Below are 16,700 nucleotides of genomic sequence, written 5' to 3'. Positions count from 1 at the left end.
GATCAAACATACACTTACTGGTCACTTTATTAGGTACATCCTACTAGTATCGGGTTGGACCCCCTTTTGCCTTCAGAACTGCCGTAATCCTTCGTGGCATAGAGTCAGCAAGGTCCTGGAAATATTTCTCGGATAATTTGATCCACATTGCCATGATAGCATCACACGATTGCTGCAGATTTGTCAGCCACACATCCATGATGCAAATCTACCGTTCTACCACATCCCAAAGGTGCTCTATTGGATTGAGGTCTTGTGACTGTAGAGGCCATTTGAGTACCGTGAACATATTGTCATGTTCAAGAAACCAGTCTGAGATGATTCACACTTTATGACATGTTGCGTTATCCTGCTGGAAGTAGCCATCAGAAGATGGGTACACTGTGGTCATAATGGGATGTACATGGTCAGCAACAATACTCAGGTAGGTTGTGGCATTGACACAATGCTGAATTGTTACTGTTGGGCCCAAAGTGTGCCAAGAAAATATCCCCACACCATTACACCACCACCACCGTGAACCATTGATACAAGGCAGGATGGATCCATGTTTTTATGTTGTTGACGCTAAATTCTGACTCTACCATCCGAATGTTGCAGTAGAAATCAAGACTCAGACCAGGCAATAGTTTTTCCAGGATTCTATTGTCCAATTTTAGTGAGAACTGTCACTTACTGGGTGCCACTGAATGCCTAAATGCATAACGTTTCTGCCATGTGATTGGCTAATTATACATTTGCAATAATGAATAGGTGACCTAATAAAGTGGCCAGTGATTGTAGTTGAAAATCATGCCAATAGTTCATCTGCACCTTGGTGCTCAGGCCCCAATTATGAGAAGTGACAGTTGTTGGAAAACAAGAGTTGAGAAAGCATCTGCTCAAGCTCTAATATTAATAAATACAACACAGTTTTATAATTTGACAAAATAGACTGATAAATGGGCAAGTTTTATAGTTTTTGTAGCATTAACCTAAGCATGTTTGTGTCAAAGAAATGAACAAACTAATCATATAACATGCTTTCAGGACTTGTCTTGACATCTTATAGAAATATGATGATAATTTACCCACAAATTACATGAGATGCCAATATTCAGCAAACGAGCATTCATGGCAGATTGAAATCCCTAAGGTCGTTTTGTTGCTAAGTAACAAAGAACGGTAACACTTTACAATAACAGTGCATGAATAATGATGTATTAATATGTAAACTAAACATTACTTTATTATGAATTAATGATGAGTTAAGGTATGCACTAATTATGAATTAACTTTACTACAACATGATTCACATGAGTTCATGTGTGAATAATGGCTACCTTAATTACTTGTTAGTTCATGATTGTTTGTTAATTAATGTATTAATTACCACATTAGTTTATTCTTAATTTAACCATGATGAACTCATGATATGTTAATGTATAATTATGTTGTGACTTTACTTGGAGGGACACATCATCATTAACCAATTCTTAACTACTCATGAACTCCTTATACACGTCCAACTAGTGAGTTTACACTGAATAACAATAGAAAAGTGTTCTGTCAACATCAACATGAAGAGGAGTTCATAAGTAGTTAAGGATGAGTTAATAGTGATGTGCCCCTCCAAGTAAAGTCATGACATAACTATACATTAACAGCTCATGAGTTCATGTTGGTTACATTTAGCCTAAACTTAAATGTTAATTAATACATTAATTAACAACATTTACTAACAAGTAATTAAGGTAGTCGTTATTCACACATGAACTCATGTGACTCACGTTGTACTTAAAGTTAATTCATGATTAGTGCATACCTTAACTCATCATTAATTCATAATAAAGTAATGTTTAATTTACATATTAATACATCAGTATTCATATACTGTTATTGTAAAGTGTTACCCAAAGAACACTATTCATGCTTTGCATCATAACAGAGCAATTTACAACACAATAGCAACAAGAATATGGTGTGGTAAGCACAGCTTCCTGGTGTCAAATACCATGATCAAATGTCCCTGTGTCCAATTTCTCCACATCACCTTTACATTGGTTCATTTTAAGAAGGCTAAACACACACACCAGAAATTTGGAGTGTTTTTTTTTTTAAAGTTAATTAAAACTGTATTCAAAAGAGGAAGATGTGAACCTTCGACTCAAGTGATCAATATGACAGATGTGCAAAATAAGGACAAAATGCAAAACGAAACATATTTTGCAAGTTGTCTCCAACTTTTGGACCCTAGATGGATGGATGTACTTAACGACCTCAGAGTTTCACTGTAAAGCCCACGGCCTCTGAACCTCCAGGCACTCTCAAAGCCATACAGATTAGAAAGGATAAAAGAGGCCCCTTGCTGAGTGAAGTGTGTGAGTGTAATTGAACATAAAAAAATTGAGCTTTGAGCAAATGTGATAGATTACAATTATGCTGAATATGCCTTAAAAAGAAAATCACATGCTATTTGTGGAAAATGTAGCTTTGCTATGAGAATTATATAAATTATAATAACATTTCAAATATTAAACTAGACAAATGCTATTTTCCACAATAATAATTCTAATTGGCTCTTTTATTGTGTTTACAATCAAATAAATGCAGTCTTGTTGAGCATGTGACTCACAGAACATTACAAAACCCTACTTTTTTATGTAATTACATAGCAACTACATGATCTCCTGGAGCACAATCAGCAGAGTAGAAAGACAGGCTTAACAGCTCTGCCCACACACTTCATTTACTTGCATTTAATAAGCTGCGATTCAGCAATTAACGCTTAGCTTTGCCAAGTCCAAAGTTCCTCTCCCTAGACCAACAAACATTCCTGATGTGAGGTTACACATTGGCCAAGGACAAAGTGCCTTTTACATAAATTCTCACCTGTGGGACTGCATTACGTAATCTTACATCACATGCTAATGACTTTAGAAAGACCATTGGAATTTTATTCAGAAGAGAAATCTCAGAAGGAAATATATATAACAATATCAACATTAAGGAGACGGTAAGGAATGTGTCTATAAAACATGACATTGTCTGAACTTGCGTTCACAGATGTAGTTTGATTTTCTTGAATGGTTTGGTTTTGACAATTTTAACTAATTTAGTAATTTAGTTTAGGCTTCACAGGGTATTACCAAAAGTATATAAGCACTTTAGATTTTAAAATGACTTAAATTCACTCTTGTTTTGTGTTCTAGATCTTTAAAAAAGACATAAATAGGTCTTAATTGTTCTGTGTCCATGTGACTCCTCATACAGTAATGCTCATTTAAAAGTTTTTGATTTCTTTGTGTTATTTGTTTCTCTTCTCCAATCATATAATCTTAGCAATACGACTACAAATGAGACCAACATTGTCATAAAGGTTTTACATTTAATTTACTATGGTTTTTAAAAGTTTTAAATTTAACTCAATAAGGCCTGCAGATACACTGCTTTTAAGAGTGAAGCTAGAAATACAAAGAACAAACAAAGAAAAAAAGTATTGTTTTACGTCTATTTTGTAATTGCTGATTAATGGACTAAACATTCCTATTGTACTTTTGTTAAAATGAAGATCTTATAAAATGTGTAAAGGGATAAACAGCTCCAGGAATAGGCTGTAGGCACACACATACTTTTCATTTTCAGCCAGGCAGCCCAACGACTTCCTGTGAACTGTCTTTGATTACAAAATCGTCCCATTTAAGGTGTTTTCTTTAAAAATCACAGATCTTCACTGCCTGGCATATATGATATAAAATGGGTCTCAAGAAGGGATCGGATAAGAAGCATTGCATTAAATTCCATTTCTCTCTGCCATGTCTTTAAAATATGACAGTTTATTTTACCCCAGTATTTTCAATGGAGTTTTGCGATAGCCTGCTGGTACTGGCGGCGCTTGCAGACAGTTACACTGTCTATCATCTGGACTAACGTTGTTTAGACGCCTATATTAGACATTAAAAAAAATGCTTTCAACAAAGTAATCCCAGTCTTTCTTTATATGTGCGGTTTTAATTTCGCTTTTTTATTTAGTAAATTTCTCAGAAATTCCTATCTAAATGTATACATTTAACGCAGTATATATAAGCTGGGCCTTCTTTGTCTCCTCCTTGCCGTTGTAGGGCCCTGGCGTCCTTTCTTATTGGCTTACTGGAAGACGGACGGGGGCGCGCCCGAGTGACGCTTGAGTTTGGAGTGAAGTAGGAGGGATAAAACCTTGAAGACCGGCTGGCGTGAGCATTTGAGGTCAAGTCTACGCAGCGTGTTCGCGACAGAGAAACATCAGAAACATCTATTTAACAACGACGTTAGAAAAGCAGAAACTGACACGCTAGACCGGCGAAACAAACCCGATTAGAAACAGATTTAGAAGAGCGTAACAATACAATCAATATGAACGGACAACTGAACGGCTTTCACAACTCCCTGATTGATGAAGACTGTTTTTTGTTCACGTCGGAGTCTGTCGGCGAAGGACATCCTGGTATGTATCATAACACATATATTTAAAGGTTTTTTTTTATTTTACAAGGTCGCGCGGGAGGTAAACACGATCGGGCACGAGAGCCATTGGCTAACACGTGCTAATAACTGCTGATCTGTATTATTTTTTTGTTTAAATGCGCAGAATTTTCTTATTCTTGCAGTTTATTTAATCCGCGTTTTTATATGTACGTAAAATGTGGTGTTTGTAAATATATGGTTGCTTAAGCTGTGTTTGTAATCCCAGGCCACGCGCGGCGGCCTCGTCGTGTCTGAAGCCCAAAGCGTCATAAAATTATAGATCGTGAATGCATTAAATGGGCCATTTATAATTTTAGTATGTTTTTTATATAACAGAATGGGTAAAATAAGTATTAGACGCGCTATAGTGGCTCCTTGTGACCATTTCCGTTTGAAGCCTGTGCGCGCGCGTGGTGGCCATGTTGTCGGCGGGCTCGCGGAACATGTGTTCTTGTGCAATGCGGACCCGCGCAATAACGTTGTTTGTGTTGTTGTAATGCCGGTTTATCCGGTAAAGGTTCCATGCGTGTAACGTTAATGTGAGGTTTAGATCCTTTAAGCCCTCTATGAACATGATCATCCAGTTTCTTTGTTAGTTATTATCAAAATTCGCATGGCCTATAAGACCAGCAACTGTTTTGTGGACGACCGTGAGGCCGTTAAATATTTATCGTCGATGTGTTGTGTGCGCCCTGTGAGACAATGTTTATTTATTTTTTTTATTTATTTATTTATTTTTTTTGTCGTCCTTGTGCACTGACACACCATCACATGGTGTAAACTTTCTATCTCGCTCAACTGCCCGTGAGTATTGCGTCAGCGCACCTTTTAGGCCCGGGACACATGAAGTCCGAACGCTGCTTTAACCATGGGCAGCTGTTCAGAAGACAGGGGCGTTCACGCAGCACGTGCTTTATTGCGGCGGTAAGCGTGTATTTTGTTAAACAGTTGTATTGGACTACTGCGACGACCATCGTGCCATCTGCGCTGCGTTTATCCTGTACGTCAAAGGAGTACGCAGTAATCATAAAACCAGTGCGAGAACAAACCCACTGCGTCCGCTTCGGGTCTCAAGTATGCAGTTCATACTATCAGTTGTATAACAGCATACTTTTAGACGTGAAAAGAATTGAAAAGATACAAAAAGGTGAATGACTCCTGAAAATGTGAGAGCCGCAGGTACTAAGAAAGGTGGGACAAATTGTTCTAGTTTAACAATACACAAGTATTAATAATAAGTGACCAAGGCCTTTGCAGTCATGTCGTAATGGGGAAGGATGGTGATTATGCTACACACGTCTTTGTTTGATTCTGTGTATTTCTGAGCATGTGATTTCAGTATGAGCCCTTGTCAAGCACTGTTTTGTCTCTGTTCTGTTCATGCAAACCAGTCATAATAGAGGGCCTGAGCACACTTTTTCTGTATTGTTAGGGGATTTATTTAAGAGTACTAACATTAAAAGTTAACACCCCAATCATCACAATGTTACATTTTGATTTTAAAGCAAATAAAATATTTTAAAGGGCCATGAAACCTCCTCGTTTCAGCAGGGTGTTTTCACACCTCTACTTTGGAAAAAGTCAGAAAAGTGGGCGTGTCCAGCTCTGTTTAGGGGGGAGTGTCGGAGGAACTAAAGTGGGAGGGTGTGGGAGTGTCTATTTGGGCACGCGCGAGTTTCAGTCAAAATACACACAGGAGAAAGTGATGGTGTTTAACCTACATGGACATCTGCAGTCGAATTATTTGCCAAATGATTAAATGGTGGACTTTAACTGCAGTTTGGCTCTTTCATTCAGGGAATTCATTCATGCCCCTCGCGACAAACGAGATATTTGATTCGAGGATCTGCTCTAAGCGTGTTTTTTTCATGCAATGTGTGATACCGCATGGCGAATGAGAGAAAAAAAAAAACCCTCCGCATTTCCCGGAAACTTGGATGCACACGGCAGGTAGTGTCAGAAAGCCGCGTGTGTTATTCCGGTCACTAAATGCGGTGCTAACATGTTTGCACTCAGTGCAATAGTTAACTTAGTTCGATACGAACAAACTGAATAAACAAAGAGCACTAGTCGCTCACTTACCAAATCTGTAGAGACAGGACAATCCCCAGCAACTAAAGCTGCGTATTTATGAAGAGAATACTACAAGTGAATCCGGATCTCAGCATTTGCAGATGAGAACAGCACTCAGGTAAACAATAATCCTCCTTAGACACGCAAGTTATTGTTGTTGCGCATCGCGTACACTGTTAATCCACACGTGATCCAGATGAGCTCTCACAGAGAGAAAATGAAAACGAAACTTAACGGCAGCAAACTATAAAAGCAACACTTCACGCTTGTTTTGCTAACACAACGTGGCATCTCTGTGGTGTAAACACGGTGACACTAATGAATATTAATGAAGTTGCACAATAGAGCGCGCTGATTGGTTTGAACCAAGCCTTACTCATGCATTAATGCATCACACTGTAAGACGTAATAAGACACACACTGGCACAGACGTCCAGTCTGCACGCTGGAATACAACGCTATTATGTCATGACCGTGACGCAGCTTCAAAAATTCGTTTCAAACAGGAAGTACGAATTTGCTTGAAATAACGCAAAAACAACCAATTTACACTTTTTAGTGAAATAGGTGTCCTAATAGTGTTTCGTGACCCTTTAAAACGCAGGGGCTAGATGTACATTTACAGCCTCAATGAAAGAAGAATTCATATGATTCATTGCAAATGGCAATGAAGATGGAGTAGATTATACCTCCCATTAACTGAACTTATGTGCTTTATTTACCTCTAGAATTCAAATATTGGTCTTTTTCAGTGAGTCAAATTTGAACAAGGCATCTTTAGAGTCAGATTTGAGATTTAGATAAAAAAAAAAAAACTTGCATAGAATTTGTCGCAGTATTTTCAATACTGTGTAAATGCACAGCTACTAAAATAGAATTTCCTTCAGCTCTTTCAGCTATTCTTTCTGTGAGTTGAAGAAAATGAAAGGGGGGGGGCTTTCTTGAGTGTTTTATTGGACCGATCTGTTAGTGCAGGGTGAGTCATCAATATTTTGTTTGCTGTACACAAGTGTATTGATAGCCTCAAAGCAAACATAAAAAAAATCGAATTGTTAAGCTATGATAAAATAGTAACCCTGGCAAGTGTTTGTCACCCACCCATATTTAAGTCTCAGAGAAGAGCAGGTTGACTTGTATATCGTGTCTATTTTAGGGACACCAAATGTTTGCACGCTGCCAGTGAGTGTAAGTGCACTTTGTACAGTGAGGTCAGCTACTAGTAAAAGGTTGTGTACTATCAACTATAGTGTTTGTGTACTATCGTAAGGTTTGTTTATGAACTGGTGATGTTTGTCCCGATTCTATCATTCATGAACTCACACCTGTACACGTGGGGCGAACTTTCCCCTCTCGTTCCACTGCCCTGATACTGCGTCACCGTGCTTTCTAATGAGCTCAGCGCAGGTCTAAGTTCGGTGCTGATGGAGTGGGGGAGGGTTTGCAGACCCGCTGCAGCTGATTAACTTGGCTTACCTCTGCCCTAAATATAGACGCTTACTCCAGGGGCTGTAGTGGAGTGCCAGTATGGGCATTCCTGCCTCCATTCGAGAAGCTGCAGTGCGCTAATGTGCTTCTCCTGTTTTATGGAAATCGTTGCAACTGCATCAATAGCAACTTCCTTGTCTGTTTCATTGTTAAATGATCTTCTGTATCACATGAGGCTTGTAAGCCAATCATGTAATGGAGCTGATGGCAATAAAGTGCTTTTCAGAGTTTTGTGAAAGCCAATTACATTTGCCAGAGGCGTGAACTGGGCAGTGACGCACATTAGTAGTGTGGACGTGATGTTCTTTTAACAGTTTTTAAAAAAAATAATAATCACAATGATTGTTTAACCAGTTAAACTCTGCGTGCCCGGTACCGCGGACAAAATGATGTCATCAGGAGAATAACAATAGATTTAAGAGGCCTGTCTGCATCAACAACACCATATTGACATGTGAAAGCTTAGAATGTCTATTTTCAACGGATACACATCACTTTGATATTTGTTGTACTGTAACAAAGGTATTTACACGATGTATAATATCTTGGCTTTACGCTGATGTATAATGAGCCTTGATCAGCCAATCAGTAACTGAGATATTGCTTGACGAACGGGAAGAGAGGTTTCCATAACAGAGTGGGTAAAAGTCACAGATCAGATGCAAAAAAGTTATTTTCCCACCCTTCGCTTGAACTAAAATAATTATTGCATACTACGTGATAAAAACAAAATTCTTTTTTCTAGTGTCTCCTGATAAATGCTGGTAACAATCAAAACAATCTGCAGTTTGATGGAGCATACAGGGCCTGAGTTATACACTTTCTAAATCAGGCTTTAGAACAATAAACTAAAAGCGGTTTGTGTTGAGGTTGTTTATCATTGGACAGACAAGATATATAATAATATTTATCACTTTTAGCAGTTCTTTTTGTAATTTCAAAGGTTTTCTGTAAAATGACATTGAGATATTGCGTTTATTTACTGAATGAGAGTTTAGGGAGACTTCAAAAATTGGTAGGCGGGGAAAAAAAGGCATTTTTCCTCCTTGCAGTTGGAATAGAATAACTCTTACATAAATTATTATAAAGAAAAAAATAATTTTCCTGTGTTTGCTGACACCTGTTGGAAAGAAATCAAATTGTTTCCAGGGTGCTTAAGCACTCAAGGCCTGAGTTACACATTTCCAAACTTCTGTTTATAAAAAACAAACAATTTTTTTGTGTTTATTATAACACAGACAATATATACAATTGTTTTTAATTTTTAACTTTATGAAATTTCAAAGGGTTTCTTTTCAAATGATACCAAACTTTTGTATTTGCACCTCTGCATGTGGGTATCGGAAGCTTTTTAAATCGAAAGGCCAAATTCAGGCGAAATTACCTCAAATAGCCCCAGAGCTTAACTGGTTTGTACCTGAAGCCGTATTGTTAGAAAAAATAGATTTTTTATTCCCTGCTTACATGGGCGAATGTGAAAAGTTAAAGGTTTTAAAGAGTGCAGCGCGTTAAACTTATTTCTGTATTAGAATTTCATGTTTATTTTGTGCTTCAAAAATGTATTTGTTCATATAGGAGTTTATCATCGTGCATTTGTTAAAGTGATCATTTGTTGTTAAGAGTCTTTTTATTGATCATAAGCCAGCCCTAAAATAATCATCTTATCTTGAATAAATTTCCACTGTCTTTCGGGCCGCTGCTTTGCTCATGTCAGTAAGATTTCATCTTTAAATTACAATTTTCTGTGATTGAGTCTTTAGTATTTTTTTCTGTAGTATTGTACGTTTTGTACATGCTTTTGCTGTCACTCTAAAATTCCAAATCTGCTAAAGCACAACCGAGGTGTGCAAATGAAAGAAAAATTACATTCATTCATTACACACAGTCTTATCTACAGTGATTTATTAATGAGGATGAAGCACCTCAAATTACCAGAGAGCAGCAATACATAGATGTCATGGGACCCCCAAGTTATTTGGTAAATCTCTGGCAGTTGGCTGTTGCTTAATTTAACCTGTATGTATGAGCTAATTTAAACATTCCGTACCCTTTCTTCTGTTCCAGACAAGATTTGTGACCAGATCAGTGACGCTGTGTTGGACGCCCACCTCAAACAGGATCCTGATGCCAAAGTAGCATGTGGTGAGTGTCAAATTATGCTTTTTCTGCACTTTTTTTCCTCCATGGTGCAAATAGAGTCTTCACTGTATGTCTTAACCTTTATCAATCAATCCTGACAGAGACTGTCGCCAAGACTGGAATGATCTTGCTGGCCGGAGAGATCACTTCTCATGCTGTAGTGGACTATCAGAAGGTAGTCAGGGACACCATCAAGCACATCGGCTATGATGACTCTTCCAAAGGTAAAACACCAAGAAACATTAGGGGTGCTTTTAAGTTATGGTTACATGACATTGGTAGCCAACAATAAAAATGTTTTTTTCTTGCATATTTAAAGTTTCACATTTACATGACATTTTATGAAAAAAAAAAGCCCAAAACTTTATTTTACCTATGCCAGGTCATAATTTGACACTGTCATCTTGTTAGTAAATAGTACTTGTAGAGAAGTCATGACAGTCGTTCAGTAGTTTTTGTAATATGCTGTATAAGATGTCCCCATGGTTGGTTGTAATGTGATATAAATCCACTATGCTGATGAACCATTAGGAAAGTGTTTCCCAACTCTGTTCCTGCAGGCACACCAGCAATGCACATTTTAAAGCTTTTCCTAATCTGAAACCTTTGAATCAACTCATAACATAAAAGAGATACAAAACCTGAACTTAATGGGTCAGATAGGAGAGGCGTCCAAAAAGATGTTCTGTTGGTGTGCCTTTAGGAACCAGGTTAGGAAACACTGTCAGGAAACAATTGAGCAACAACACCAACGCCCCATTCACACGAGGCTTCAGGGTCAACGCTTGACTGAAAGCATGTATGAAGTTGGGGCTGAAGCGATCGTCATAGAAGCGTCAGCCAATGAAATTCAGTCAGCAATAGGCCACTGTCTTGAGCTAGTGTGTTTGCATACAGCGATCTGATTGGCTGACGCTTCCGTTGGCGCTTAAAGTTGAGCTAGTCCCAACTTCTGCAGTGAGCAACGATTTTGAAGCGCCGCCAACGGATCCACAATGTAGTTCGGCAACGCCTGACGTCACCCATTCAAAATGAATAGGAAGCGTTGACGCTGACGCCCCGTGTGAATGGGGCGTAAGTGTATTACTTTTCATTTTGGGAGTTTACTTGGACATGTCAATTGTAGCTTTTTCAGGAACAAAATGTAAAAAAAACTAGTAAAAATCCTGAACTTTTGTAGTGTAAATGTACTTATTTTTTTATTATTCTTGTCACTTTGTACAATGTGTCTTAAGCTTTACGGGAAAAAGGTGTAATAATAAAAATGGCTGATTTGGTTCATTACAAACTGTCATTGTTGAAGGATATGATTGACTATATTGGCCCGTTTTCACTGAGTGGTTTGGTTTGGTACGCTTTTATGGCCGTTTCCACTGTCAATAAGCGTACCGAACCAAACTGTACCGTACCACTTTTTCGGCACCCTTTCGAAAGGGTCCCAAAAATGAGAAAGGGTATCAAAAGGTGGAGCTACACGTGCAGCCGAGCGCTGATTGGTTACAGAGATGCGTCACAAGCTCGTGGAGCTAGACAGAATGTAAACAAAGGATCCGCCATGTTCTAATACACAGCCGAGAGATTACATGGATGTACTATATGCATAAAATAACCAGCCATGGATGACCCGGGCTCAAACAAACCGTGTCATCGTCTAGGTGAACGGACACAATGCAAAGAAGAACAAAATCTGCCGCGTCCTGTTGTTGCTTTACGGGACCGTCTAGAACTGCAAGTGGTATTCGCTTTCTTCCGGGAGCGCACGAGCGCGTTTATATTTGATTTAACAAACTTCTTGAGCTGATGATAATAACATGTAACGTTACGTGATTGTTGAAGTGTCTCCGTCATCTGATCCATTCAGAAAGATAAGGACAAGCGCGAGAGTAAAGCGTGGAAAAAAAGGAGAAACCCGGCAAAACACAAGAGCAAAAGTATTTAACAACCTGAATCATGAACAAACTGCCATGTTTATCTTTGCCTTTTGGACTATTATGAACTGGGAATGACAAAATTATTCTCTAACTGAGTTTGCAAGTGCTGATGAAGATTACAGACACAGATGAGAGGTTTGCGCTGACTGTGGGCTATATTGCGTGTGTTTTTGAATTCAAATAAGTACTAAATGTATGATGTGTGTAGTTTTTCTGTAATTAACAATATATCGGAGACCGTAAGGAGCTGTATGTGTTCATATATGTTGTGTTTGTAATTATTTTATATAATTACAAGTATTTGTTTATAAAGCATCTATTTTGTGAGAAGTGCTTCTCATATGATATGTAAACGACCCGTACAGCCTTACTGTAGACATTTATTCGAGTGACCATGACGTCGTCTTAAACTGTCGTACACCACACCCACCGAAAAGGGTACCCTTTGTGGTGGAAACGCAAGCCTGCTAAAGGTGACCCGTACCGACCCGAACCGTACCGTACTGTACCAGTCAGTGGAAAAGAGCCATAAGTGAGATCTTATGACCCCAACTAACCAAGCCAAGTTTAAAATTGTTGGATGACTCAGTATCTCATAATGCCTACCGGTTAACCATTTCCATCTGTCAGTAGGATTTAAAGTACAATAGTTTAATCCCTGTGTTGTACTTTAAGGGTTTGACTACAAGACCTGCAATGTGCTTGTGGCTCTTGAGCAGCAGTCACCTGATATTGCTCAAGGGGTTCACCTTGACCGCAATGAGGAGGATGTTGGAGCTGGAGACCAGGCAAGAGCTATTTATTCATACTCCAAAAGGTGGCTTGGTCTGAAAGAAGAATGCTGGTATTTACTGGACTTATTTACTTTGTAGGGTTTGATGTTTGGTTATGCCACAGACGAGACTGAGGAGTGCATGCCTCTCACTATTGTCCTGGCTCACAAGCTGAACGCTAAAATGGCCGAGCTGCGCCGCAACGGCACTCTGCCTTGGTTGCGACCTGACTCCAAGACCCAGGTGAGATGAGACTGAGGAGAAAGAATATATATATATATATATATTATTATAGTAATATAACTTAGGCTTGTGATGGCTTCATATATTGATACTCTGAATTGAAGGGCTTATTTTGATCATCACTTGTAAATCACTTTGAATAAGTGTCTGCTTAATGACATGTAAGTACTGGAGAAAGAATTAAAAGAATATACGGGTCAACAATGTGTTTTAGAATGTTCCATTATGTTCATGGTGCCTGTATAATATTTATGCATTTTAAAAACAGTTTAGATTTCACAACTAATTATTCCAGAAATCAAGAGTGTCACTGATGTGATTCTTGAAAAGCAAATCAACATTCTGAATACCGTTTTCTTCAGGTGACTGTCCAGTACAGGCAGGACCGCGGTGCCATGCTTCCGGTTCGTGTGCACACCATTGTAGTGTCTGTTCAGCATGATGATGTAGTCTGTCTGGATGAGATGCGTGATGCTCTGAAGGAGAAGGTGGTGAAGGCTGTGGTGCCGAATGTCTACCTGGATGATGACACCATCTATCATCTGCAGCCCAGCGGCCGCTTTGTCATCGGAGGCCCACAGGTTTAAAACACTACTATTTACTGTACATTTCAATACAGTGCAGAATTGTACATTTTTTTGTATAAGTATGTTTTTTACATCTATTTTTAAATACGTTTTATCAATGTTTATTACAGTTAGTTTAATAATTTATGTAGTTTTAGTGCTTTTAAAATGGCAACCAACTGACTTTTATTATTATTATTATTATTATTATTATTGATTTTTGTTAAAGCCTTTTTGTAAAAGCAGCATGATACTTAAAGATACATGCTCTTATAGGGAGATGCTGGTTTGACTGGCCGTAAGATCATCGTGGACACTTATGGAGGCTGGGGTGCTCATGGAGGTGGTGCATTCTCTGGAAAAGACTATACTAAAGTTGACCGTTCAGCTGCTTATGCAGCCCGATGGGTGGCCAAGTCTCTTGTGAAGGCTGGATTGTGCAAACGCGTCCTGGTCCAGGTGAATATTTAGCAGTGCTTTGTAGTTTGGATTTGTTTGGCTTAGATTAGAGACTGTTTAAACAATTGTATGCTTTTCTCAGGTGTCTTATGCCATTGGAGTGGCCCACCCCTTGTCCGTCTCCATATTCCACTATGGGACCTCCCAGAGGAGTGAGAAGGAGCTGCTGGAGATCGTGAAGAAGAACTTTGACCTCCGTCCCGGCGTCATCGTCAGGTAAAATGTGCTCCTCGGGTGGCCCAACCTCTGCCTCTTGGTTTGACGGTTTTTCCCATCATTTGTGGGATTTGCTCCCGAGTTGTTTCCAGAGTTAGTCTCTGCAGTTAATGTTAGTGAGGCTCGTTGAGTTTGACTGAACGTCCTCCTTTCTCTTTGGCAATTGTCTCACTCTGTCTCCTGTACAATTCCAGAGAGCTGGACCTGAAGAAGCCCATCTACCAGCGCACCGCCGCCTATGGCCACTTTGGCCGCGAGTCCTTCCCCTGGGAAGTACCCAAAAAGCTTAAATACTAAATCTGTAACCCCCCCTCCTTTCCTTGGGCAGTAGGTGTACATTACAGAGAAACCTACTCAACCCACTGGAGGGGGGAGAAGTACCAAAACCCCTCTCTCCTTACCTCACATTCACCCCATTCCCAAAGGTAATTCCCCCCTCAACGGCGCTGTCCCAATGCCGCTCTACCTTCAGTCCTGTTCTTTGCTGTATTGTTTTCGAATGATCTGTGGATGGTGGCTGTTTGGTTTTTGTTCAGTTTGACTTTATGCACCCTCTTGCCCACCTGTCTCTCTTCGGCCCTTTTTTCCTTACCTACTTGCTTGAATAATCAAGTAACGGCACAAATGGGGGTCAAAGGTTGTTCTGTGATGCTATGCATTACTAGCTGAAGCACTAACCCCACAACTTTTTGTTTTACCCCACGAAGTGAACCAATGCTTACCATTTTCCAGGTCCACCACATTACCTGTACCATCCTGTTTGGGATTAACTTCCCGTGAAATGTAGGCAGAATAGGAATAAGGAAAACAAAGGTTGGATTCAACACAAAAGCGTACAAGTTACTTTAATGCAGGGATTGGATTGAGAAATTTTATGAGACTTTTTTTTTACATGATCATGCGTGTATTGTCATGATGGTTTACTCCCGGTGTCCGCAGGCCATGTTGTTTTTATTTCTGACGTGTTACAGAGAAGTCAGAAGCTGCTACCAACTTCTGTGGTTCTGCAGGACCGGTGATGCAAACCTCATTCCCCGAAACCCCCTCCCCCCTTGTCTCAATGGTGATTCCGGATGAAACCTTCTGGTAGCTGTTATGTGATGTTCTACTAGACCACGGCAGAGGCAAAGCACTCCCTCTTTGTGTTCGGTGACAGCGGGCGTAGATACAGAGAAGCCTTGCTCCCTCACCGGGGCAGAGAGGACGCCTCTGCCTATTGAATCGCTCCATACTTGAAAACTCAACCTAATATTTGCTGGGTGATCCTCTTGAGCCTTGGCGTCGGTACAGAAAAGCCTGGGATCTCAAGGTGTGACTGCCTTTATTACTTTTTGTACATGAAAGGAATCGTTTTTAAAGACAATGAATATTTGTTTGTTTTTTTCCTTTGCTTGAACACCGCCGTCATGGTGTATGTCCCACGCGCCGGCCCTGTGGTCTTCCCTCGGTGTCCTACAGAAAGCTTTGGGCTCTTGCCACAGGCTGGCGCTGGTAACTGTGACCATTGTTACTTTTTTTACGAGAGCGAAGGCAGGTAGATGAGACTGTCCATATGCACTCGCGCACACGTTTTACGTTCAGGACTCCCGGCGCTCCCGCAGACGGAAGCGAGTCTAGCTGGTGTTGTACAGAGAAACTGGCTTCGTTTACATGCTCTTGTCTGCTGGGTACGCTCGGGTTGCAGTCTTTTATAAATATATATAGCTCATCTTCTGTTTTTATTTCCAACGATATATTTTTGTTTTAATTCCAGAGATTGGTGCATCAGACTGGTTACTGAAAGAGTAGAAGTGCCTTTTTCTATTGTTTCTTTTCCTTTGTCTCACTTCCTCCTCCCTCCCCACTTTGTTCACCTGCTCTTCTTTCTTCCTGAGTTTCCTCTCGTGAATCCACGTGTGAATCCACAGCTAATTCCTGAATTCCCTTCCTTTCAATGCTCCATGATGGTTCTGTCCCTTATATAAGTGAACTGAATAAAAATTCTGACCCTTAACACTGTTGTTATGGTATTTCACATTTTGGTGCAATAATATAGCGAATTATTGATTTTGAACTTTTTTAAATGATTAATTACAATGCTATATTAAAATATTATGCTTGAGTTAAGTTATGATTTTATAACTGAATTTTTGCATTATTGTAGTCTTCAGTGTCCTGAAATCTGTCTGTGCAGCTTTGCTGCTGTAGAAACACTTGACTTCATTGAAAATGTTCATGATATTTTTGCTTGATCAATAGGGAAAGTTCATAACAACATTAAAATGGTTGTAAATGTCTTATGCCATAATTCATCACTGACCCCAAAAATCTCGTAGAAGAAACGTCAGCACACA

At 39.5% G+C, this 16,700-nt stretch overlaps 1 protein-coding gene across 1 annotated transcript; it reads left to right on the top strand.

Moving 5' to 3' along the window:
• The first annotated feature begins 4,087 nt into the window (after positions 1–4,087).
• Positions 4,088–16,469, top strand: mat2aa (methionine adenosyltransferase 2Aa). Its single transcript, NM_001290080.1, is given in 9 exon segments — positions 4,088–4,462; positions 10,105–10,182; positions 10,281–10,403; positions 12,786–12,898; positions 12,983–13,126; positions 13,489–13,707; positions 13,969–14,151; positions 14,234–14,367; positions 14,562–16,469. Coding segments are annotated over 9 exon segments (1,188 nt in total). The 5' UTR covers positions 4,088–4,371; the 3' UTR covers positions 14,665–16,469.
• The last annotated feature ends 231 nt before the right edge of the window (positions 16,470–16,700 follow it).

This window comes from Danio rerio, chromosome 10 (assembly GCF_052040795.2).
Source record: "Danio rerio strain M-AB ecotype USA chromosome 10, GRCz13ab, whole genome shotgun sequence".
In the NCBI taxonomy this organism is placed as follows: Eukaryota; Metazoa; Chordata; class Actinopteri; order Cypriniformes; family Danionidae; genus Danio; species Danio rerio.
The sequence above is the reverse complement of the archived record's forward strand: the minus strand, read 5'-3'. Positions and strand labels throughout refer to the sequence as shown.